General features: G+C 28.5%; 1 protein-coding gene across 1 annotated transcript; it reads right to left on the reverse strand.

Annotated features, from left to right (window-relative positions):
* Positions 1-2,423: 2,423 nt before the first annotated feature.
* LOC107451894 (uncharacterized) lies at positions 2,424-5,323 on the reverse strand. Its single transcript, XM_043056828.2, has one exon. The coding sequence runs from the start codon at positions 5,173-5,175 to the stop codon at positions 3,442-3,444; it is 1,734 nt and encodes a 577-aa protein (XP_042912762.1). The 5' UTR covers positions 5,176-5,323; the 3' UTR covers positions 2,424-3,441.
* Between the last annotated feature and the right edge of the window lie 4,791 nt (positions 5,324-10,114).

Consider the following 10,114-nt stretch of genomic DNA (forward strand, 5'->3'; position numbering starts at 1 on the left):
GAAAAAAATATTTATATTTTTTCTTTTCATAAAATGTAAAAAAATTAAAATTATTTAATTTAAGTAAAATTAGATAAAGAAAGATAAAAAATAAAATTTATGAAATTAAAGAAATTTTAAAATCTAGGAAATATTTAATGCCTATTGTGGCATCACAATGGGCAATTTTAATCCTGATTATGTGTCCTAACTCCCCTAGAAGACATTTATGTGCAACCACCTTGAATTACAATGCAGAGTTGTTGACTCAATGAAGTGATACATAATATTTTAAGAAAGTATGTAAGATAAATACACAAACCGCAAGTCTAAAAGCTTCGAACAACCAAATGCCCATGACAATGCGACATACAGCAGCCCATTTTGTGGTGTGCCTGTCAATTATACAAAAAAAGAAGAAAAAAAGTCCTCTTTTGGATATATCGTGATTAAATGCTCTTCTATTTCATTAGCATTTCAACAATCAAGTGTAACACCACAAAGTAAGGAGTCCCTGATAAATATAAATAACGTCGACAACAGCTCCACAAGTCCAGTTGAAGGATCAGGATTAGTATTAATGTTTTTAGCTTTCTGATAGTCAGGTTTTGAGGATTCGGGTTATTAACATTCTTTTTAGCATTCAAACGGTTTAAGATCGTGAAAATTTTTTATAAAGTGTGATTGAGAAAAACTGAAGAAACCAATCGTTTCTACTAATTTATATTTACCAAAACATATTTTTAAATTAAGAGAAATATTTCTAAACGTTAAAACAGGCCAAAGTTATTCTTATAAAGTAAGCTAAAATTCTTAAACGTTTCCGTAATCATCATGAATTAAAATTTTTACAAATTTTTCGTGGTAGTGGTTACCCGGTAGGATAAATAGAAAAATTTTTTTTTGCTTTTTGCAATTTTTAAACACTGAAAAAGGTTTTTAATTTTTTATGAAAGTTCGTGGAAATTACAATTATGTTATTGAGAAATTTTTTTAATAAACTCATTTGCACAACGAGTTATTAATTACACTATTTTAGCTACCTACCCGTGGTTCTTACGATCTTTGAGCTTAATGTTTTTTAAATTAAAAATGCATCCCCCCCCGCCTACTTACCAACTTTATCCTTTCCAAGGAATAAATTCTCAAGTTTTAGTAGAAAGATATTTAAATAAAATGATGTGTACAAAAAGATGATTTTCATTTGCCAGAACTTAAAACATACCGCTGTGCATTTTTCATACTTCTTTTTAATATATTTGCTTGGAGTAGTTTGAAATAATTTTTGATCAAACTTATAAAGATGAATATTAAACAAAATATATAATACCACTTCTTACATAAAAATAATATTTTAGGAGAAATCAGTGAAAAATGGTAGACCATATGAAGAACTTAAAAGATGGATTAAATGAGTGACTATATAAAGTGGCTATAATCTGGATCAGAAGATGAAGAGTGATATTAAAATTTTTTTTATAGATTTATTGAGAGACGTGGTTAATAATTCTTTGTATTATTTTATGCACCACTACCTAATTTGAGAAACAAAACACACCAGTAAGCATAATCAAAATTAGTATGCTTTCTTACGTTAAAATTAAAGTGAAAGCAAAAAAAATTCTGTTGCATCAAACATATCCAAATTGCTTCGACAATCTTATATTATTTTCCCTGACTATAAAGTAACTCTGAAAAAGTTAGTTACCTCCTNCTGCTAGCGAAAATTCCGGAAATCCGGATTTTTTCCGGAGCACAATCAGCCCTGAAGTAGGCCAAAATTATTTTAAGTTCCACTAAATTCACCAAAGTTTGAGGTGGTATTATTTTATGCACCACTACCTAATTTGAGAAACAAAATATACCTGTAAGCATAATCAAAATTAGCATGCTTTCTTACGTTAAAATTAAAGTGAAAGCAAAAAAAATTCTGTTGCATCAAACATATCCAAATTGCTTCGACAATCTTATATTATTTTCCCTGACTATAAAGTAACTCTGAAAAAGTTTGTTACCTCCTTCATCCACTAAGTTCCTTATGTATTAGTAAGTAGTCGTAAGTTATTTTAAGTGCCACTAAATTCACCAAAGTTTGAACTAGTATTATTTTATGCACCACTACCTAATTTGAGAAAAAATTATACTTGCAAGCATAATCAAAATTAAAATGCTTTCTTTCGTTAAAATTAAAGTTAAAACAAAAAATAAATTCTGTTACATCAAACATATTCACATTTATTCGTCAATTTTGGATCATTTTCAATGATTATTAAATATCTCTGAAAAAGTTAATTGCCTCCTTCATCCACTAAGTTCTTTATGTGGAAAAAAAATGGTAATAAACAAGCATTTTATTTTTGATCAAGCTTCATGCAATATAAAAATTATCTATAATAAGGTAACAAAACTATTGATGAAAAAAAGGTTCCATGGGATTTCAATTTTTTAAAAAGAAACTCTTCTTAGGTCAACACTAATACAAAAACTGAAATCGTTATCAATATAAATCATTATCAATTTATTAACTATACAAATCATTATTAATTTATTATTAATACATTATCAATAGCAAAACAATATTATCATTGCAATAACATAAACATTATTATAAGAATCTCTTAAAAAAACAATAGCGTGTTGATTTGAAATATTGCTCAAAATTCCGAAAGCAGGAAATTAAAAGAAGTTTTTTTATTAATAGGCAGTAGCTGCAGCGATTTCGCGACCAAAAACTATTTAAGGAAAACTATTATATTTGCTTAGTTTTGACTGAAACAATTATTGAGAAGTAGACATTAAGAAAAAAGTTAAGTAACCAAAAATTGAAGAGAAAAAAAGTCTTTTTACCATTAAATGAGACCTTTGGTTTGAAACCAAAAGCGCCGTAAAAGGATAATGAGTTGTTAAAACTAGCATTCGATCAAAATTTTTTTTAAAAATATTTAGCTGAGAACCCTGTAGCAGATTTTATTGGTTTTCAATTAACATTTTGTAACTCTTTTTTTTAATCTTAACCTATTGTAACTTTCTACATTGTACGTTCTCATTCGATTTATCATTACCACATCCACAATATATCGGTGAACAAAAAATTTCTATAGTATATTCGTACAATATATTTAGACATAATAGGCAAAATTTTCATTGTTCGTTCACAATCATTAAATTTTCTTTAGACGTTAAGAAATATCCAACTAACTTTGAACATGTATCATTGTTTTCATCTATTAAAAAAGTTCAATTTTCTTTTTGCCATCACTGCTATAATTTGAAACCACTTTTCCAAACCCAAATCTGTGTATATATGTGTGTAAATGAATTGCTTTTAAATTTTAATTTCATTCCTTCATATGTTATAGTAAAATATTATCAATAGAAAAATAAAAATTTTGAATGCACTATAAATTTTTTCTTTGTGGTTAGAAAAAATCATTTTCTCTCATAAAAGGGAAACCATGTAATCTAAACATCAATAAACCAAATTTCGAGGGAATTTATCAGATTTTCTGAGAAAACAACATATGGATGATTTTCTCCTAATAAAGATTTCCGTTCCCTAACCCTCTCTTCTAAAATATGCAGAAGTTCATTGAATTCCTGTTCGTAAACTAATGCCTCACACAAATTTTGTTCTGCATTCAACGTTAGAGCATGGTGTGAGCCTAAGTTATTTCTTTGTATTTTTAAAACTTCTCTTAATTCATCCAAAGCCTCGCGCGAATGGCTTTTCATGTGCAACGCAGCATGTAAATTGCCAAGTACATCCTGAGTTTTTGCATGAAATGGACCTAATACTTCTTTCATTTCCTCATGAACAAACTTTAACACAGAAATAGCTTCATCGAGTTTACATACTTGCTTTAAAGATCGTCCAACATTACCGTGCGCAATTAAAGTTCTGGAATCTTTTGGACCAAATAGTTTAAGGTACGTTTTAAAAACAGTCTCATCAGCCCCCAAAGCTTCTTCATGTCTATTAAGATTGTTATAAGCTCCCGCCATGTTTGATAAAGTCGTCAGAACTTCTAAATTATCTGAACCCAATAATTCAAGTTGCTTTTTGTATACATCTTCGAAAATCTCGATCGCCTTTGAGCTTTGTCCTAGTGTATTCAAAACTTGAGCCAAAAACGCTTTCATTCGTAGGGAATATTTGTTATTCGATCCAAAAATCTTTATTCTTTTTTGTAAAATATTTTGACACACTTCTAATGCTTTCTGGTGCTTCTGTTGCTCATAGAGAATTTGGGGTATTCTATCTTCAGCTTCTAAAGTGATAGGGTTATCAAAACCTTTCGTTTGCGATAATTTCTCATGTAAAAACATTTGTGTGCGTAAAGCTTTATCATAATCTTCATCAGTAAAGCATTTTTTAGTCTTGTAAACATGACTACCAGTATCGTCAAAAATGATACAATACAATTGCCTCAATTTAGGAAAATTACTGTCTATGGCACAATTTATTATTGTTTTCTTCTCTTTGTTTTTCGCTTTTGCTATAGCTTTCATGGTAGTTGTGCCACGAAGTTTTTCAAGAACTTGCAAAATATCATCGTAATTAGATGTTTGAACATTTTCAAAAGAAGTATCGATTAATCTTAATAACTCAATAACACTTTTTTCTTTAGCAAGTTCAAGAGCAACTTTTTTATTGGTTGACAAACTATTGTATATTGCACCATTCTCTAACAGCAGTTTTACTATTTCAAAGTTGTTGAATTTTGAAGCATAATGTAGAGCTGTGTAGTCATTTTTCCCGATCGAATCGGGATTTGCGCCATTTTTAATCAAAAGATTTGCAATTTCTAAGTTTCCTTTCCAGGCAGCATAATGCAATGGTGAAGCTTTCGTAGCATCTTTGGCGTTAACGCTAACACCTTTCTCAATAAATGATTTTACACTTGAAATATCGTTGCTTTTGACAGATAAAAAAAAGTTCTTTATTTTTTTAAGTAATTCTTTTATATTTTCGGTGCCAGCGAGATTCATTGGCGTGTTATTATATTTATCAGTACAATTATAAATCGCACCATTATCCAGTAAGGTTTTAAGAACTTCCTCAAAACCAAGCATTGAAGCCAGATGAATGGGTCGGGCTCCATGCTCATCAGGCTCATTTACATCAATCCCCGCTTCAATTAAATCTTTAACGACATCTGATTGGCCTGATCCGGTGGCGAGATGAAGAAGTGTCATATTGGCTTCTTTAGGATCTTTACTTCTTTTCAAGGATTGTTAAGCAAAGTAACAGACTCCCAGATCTCTCCTTTCTTGTAAAATTGTGCACCTAAAAAATAAATATTAAATGCGTCTTTATTTACCAATGACTTAAAATGAGACTTTTTTTTGTCTACTCAGCACAATATCGAGTTAATAAAAGGGAGCATATCAGAGCCGGATTATACCTTTCGTAGGCCCTAAGCACAGAGCCGGATTATACCTTTCGTGGGCCCTAGGCATACCCGTTTTTGGGCCCTTCCCCCCTCCCCTCTTTTCAAAATATATGCTAAAATTTTCTTACATATTTTTTTTTACATTTTTATTAATATGGATTTTAATTTACAAAATTGTTTATCGAACTTTATCTGCAATACCGACATACTGCCGATATTGCAGTCGATATCGATAATACCATTATGATTAGTTCGATCGATAACCATGTTAAAGATAAACTAGTGAATACTTTTCCTAACGTTCATATTGCATTAAGAATATATTTGTCGATTCTTGGATCAAATGCAGAAGGAGAAAGATCTTTCTCCAGGTTAAAATTTATAAAAATTATTTGCGTTCAACAATGAATCAAGATCGTTTGGCATCGCTCGCACTTATGTCTATTGAATACGACATTTTGCGTAGTTTGGAATTCGACAGCATAATACAAGATTTCGTTGCATCCAAAAATCGCAAAAAAGTAATATATTAAATCATAAGATTCTGCAAAATAATTTATTACCGAAAAATATTATATTTTTATTTGTATCTTCATAATTTTGTGCAAAATACACTTGTTGTTTTTAAAGCTAAATTATTTTTGTCAACAAATTTTTTTCTCCCAAGTTTTTCGTAGGCCCTTGAATTTCGTAGGCCCTAGGCACGTGCCTATTGTGCCTATAGGTTAATCCGGCCCTGGAGCATATATACACATGTATCGAAAATATCCTTGCATAATTTTAACTAAAATATTTTAAGATTTTGCACTCAGAATGAATAATAACTATAAAATTCGTTTTAACCAGTTATTATTTTAAAAATTAACCAAGATGTTCTTTGTTTTAAATCATCTTAACTTCCATTCTTTTAGACGGAGAAATAAAAGCAAAACGGTTTTTAAAATAAAAAAAAAGTTAATAGGGTAAACTAACCAGTGAAGGAAAACTTAAGCTTCGCTTGCCTTTTAAAAAATCATATTAATTTCAAAATTCGTAATTTCAGTTAAATGACAGTGTCAACATATTTGCTACTAATTGCAAATTACGTAAAAAACTGTAGCGAACTTACATAATATTGTTTAAAAGTTTTGGAGGTTCAAGTAACAACTTGTAAGAAGACCAGGTGAAGGAACAGCTTTTACCAGTGAAGGAACACAAAATTTACACATTAAGGTGGTTTCTATAAATACTTGACACCGATTTAAATGTGATTGATGTAAATGAAAAAAAATAATTGCGATTTTTAATAATCCCATTTGGAAAAAAAAAACCTATTTGTTGTTTTCATATGAAGACAAATACCAATAGCAATAATTTCCTTAGATTAACTTTTTGGAAAAGATTTTATTAATGTCTTCTTGTCTTGCTTAACTGGCGAATACCTCCTTTGTGTGTAATATCATAAAAAATAATGTAAAAAAGTGAAAATTTTAATTAATCGTGAAATGATCACCCGAACGCGTAAAAATAGAATCTTGATTGTTTAAGGATATACACATCAGATTTAAAAGAAACGAAAATAGGAAAGTTTAAGATGATACAATATCGATTTTAGATTTCAATTCTCATTACTTTCATCCAGTTTAAACGAGTGAAAGAAGTTATGATTTTAAACATACTCAGGTAGCTATAAAATTGCTATAAGCATTCTTAATTCAAATTGCTGATTCTTATTGGCGTAAATGCTCTTAAGCAAATCAATTAAATTGTATTAAATGTAAGGAAAACAGTGCTCATACGATGCAGTTTTTGTGTTAAAAAAACTTGCAAACTTTTCAAGATTGAAAAATGCTTTGCTTCTATCTTAAAAATATCTCTTTTCAAAAGAAATTTGAAAAAAAAAAATACTTGCATATTTTTTTGAAAAAAATGCATTATTAACAAAAGTTTAGATTGCGCTAGCTTCAAGTGTAAGTTTTGTCAAGTAAAGACACGTAAGTCAAGTGTAAAGACAGAAATATATTAGCCAGACTCTGTGTGTATCACCCATCAAAATTCCTTGAAAAATTGACCATCTGAGGGACAAGATATACATAGTATATTCTACAACAAGCACTGAAAATTGGCAACAAAGGGGTGCAAAGAAGCTCAGAGCATTTTGAGTTTTTTGTAGATAACACCTGTCTACAAAGTATAAGAAAAATAACATTGGTTTTAAATTCTCTACTTTTGTTAGTGACATTCGAAGCGTAATTACTCTGAAACGTATCGGATATTCATTCATGAGAACCATTCATTCCAGTTCGTTTAACTTCAGGCTATAAAACTCTACAACAGATAAAAATAGATAAAATCGATTTAAATAAATGTTTTCAGCCTTAATTAAAGTAATAGATATAAAGTATTTAGTACATTAACCATTCATGTCAGTTGGTTTTACTTTGAGTTATAAAACATTGCAACTGATGAAAATAGATAAAATCCTTTAAAACGTTCTTTTTTTGCCAAAATTAAAGTAATAAACTTAAAGCATTTAATATATTACCCGTTCAGTTCAATTGGTTTCTCTTCAGGGTATAAAATTCTACAACTATAATTAAAACAGATAAAATCCATTGAAAAATATTTTTTCTAGTCTTAATTAAAATAAGAAATTTGAAGTATTTAATACATTAACCATTCATGTCAGTTGGTTTTACTTTGAGTTATAAAACATTGCAATTGATGAAATAGATAAAATCCTTTAAAACGTTCTTTTTTAGCCAAAATTAAAGTAATAAACTTAAAGCATTTAATATATTACCCGTTCAGTTCAATTGGTTTCTCTTCAGGGTATAAAATTCTACAACTATAATTAAAACAGATAAAATCCGTTTAAAAATATTTTTTCTAGTCTCAATTAAAATTAGAAATTTGAAGTATTTAATACATTAACCATTCATCTCAGTTGGTTTGACTTTGAGTTATAAAACATTGCAACTGATGAAAATAGATAAAATCCTTTAAATCATTCTTTTTTAGCCAAAATTAAAGTAATAAACTTAAAGCATTTAATATACTACCCGTTCAGTTCAATTAGTTTCTCTTTAGGGTATAAAATTCTACAACTATAATTAAAGCAGATAAAATCCATTTAAAAATATTTTTTCTAGTTTTAATTAAAATAAGAAATTTGAAGTATTTAATACATTAACCATTCATGTCAGTTGGTTTGACTTTGAGTTATAAAACATTGCAACTGATGAAAATAGATAAAAACCGATTTAAAGTATTCTGTTTTAGCATGAATTATTATTGTGGGTGTTCATTTACAAATCATTTACAAATCATTTACATCATTTACAAATGTATGTTATTTAAATTAATAGACTATTACATACATTCACTAGATGATACTATTACATTCATAAGGCGGCTTATCAAAAAAATGATAAAATAATGATTTTTTTGAAAATTATTCATTATATTATTTATACAAATACATAATTACTTCATGTTTAATTGAAGACATTTAATTTAAATAAGCATGCTTTTAATAATTAACGTAGGATTAGTCACAACATACCATACTGCACGGATTTCCAGCTTTTTATGGTTAAGGAACCCTTAATAATCAATATTTTGTCTATGGAAATGAAGTATATAAGAAAATTGAGAGCCTATTAATCAATAAAAGAATACTTGAATTTGAAATTAGTTAAAAAAGAGAAATGAATTTTTTTAATCAATTTATTATTAAAAATCTTGACTTAGATTTAATGGCCCGACTATTAGGGAAACATTCTTTTAGTCATTAGGGAAACATTAATTCTTTTTATTTTGATTTGAAAATCGCGATAGGGTATTTCTAAAAAAATTCATAAAGCTGATTTCCTACTGTATTTCACAATGTATTCTATATATTGTTATTGGAAAAATTGCTCTTTTTTTTAAAAGAAAAAGAGAATATTCTTTTTTTATTTCCATTTAACTTTAAATAATTGCATAAAGGTAATCAAAATAATAAACAAATTACCACATTAAAATTGTAAGGATTATTGATAGGTTCTAAATATAATTAAAGGTATAATTACAAAAAGGTTAAAAAAATCCTTACTCTGGGAACCCTTTTAACACATCACAGGAACCCTAGAATTCTGCAGTACATATGTATTATGAGAACTACTACCCTACTGTAGCAAAATACAAGGTACATGGTGGGAGGTTACATGTCGGGGAAATCCCATGACTTCACAGTATTCCTAATCAGTACAAATTTTAACATAATATTCTTGTCTTTCATATGAAATATTTAAACATTACTATATTGTACTTTTATCAGTTCAATAATAATATGCGTATTTCTTATGTCATTCATAATCAAATGCCTGCAAATGACGTAGTGTGGGTATATCGATCCTGATTGGTTGTTAAAACGTGGCATTTGTTTACGTTTGCACATGTTCTTTCCCTTCTATTTCGAGTGAGCCAAACCCGTCAAGTATCAATTCTTTTAATTGACACATTCTATATTCTTATACAAATATTCTTTCATTAAATATTTCTTACTTAAGACAAAGATAGACATGAAGCAATGTAGATCATAAACAAACCAATTACAAATCGAAGTTGCCAGGTACAAAAAATAAAAATATGTCACGGTCACAAAAAAATACATAAACAAATAATAAATCTAAGTTAAATAAAAGTTATATTTCAACAAATTAATTAACTTCACATCAATTAACAATCCAACTTATGTAGCTAAACTTGCTCAATTTTAA

Source organism: Parasteatoda tepidariorum, chromosome 9 (genome assembly GCF_043381705.1).
Source record: "Parasteatoda tepidariorum isolate YZ-2023 chromosome 9, CAS_Ptep_4.0, whole genome shotgun sequence".
Taxonomy (NCBI): Eukaryota; Metazoa; Arthropoda; class Arachnida; order Araneae; family Theridiidae; genus Parasteatoda; species Parasteatoda tepidariorum.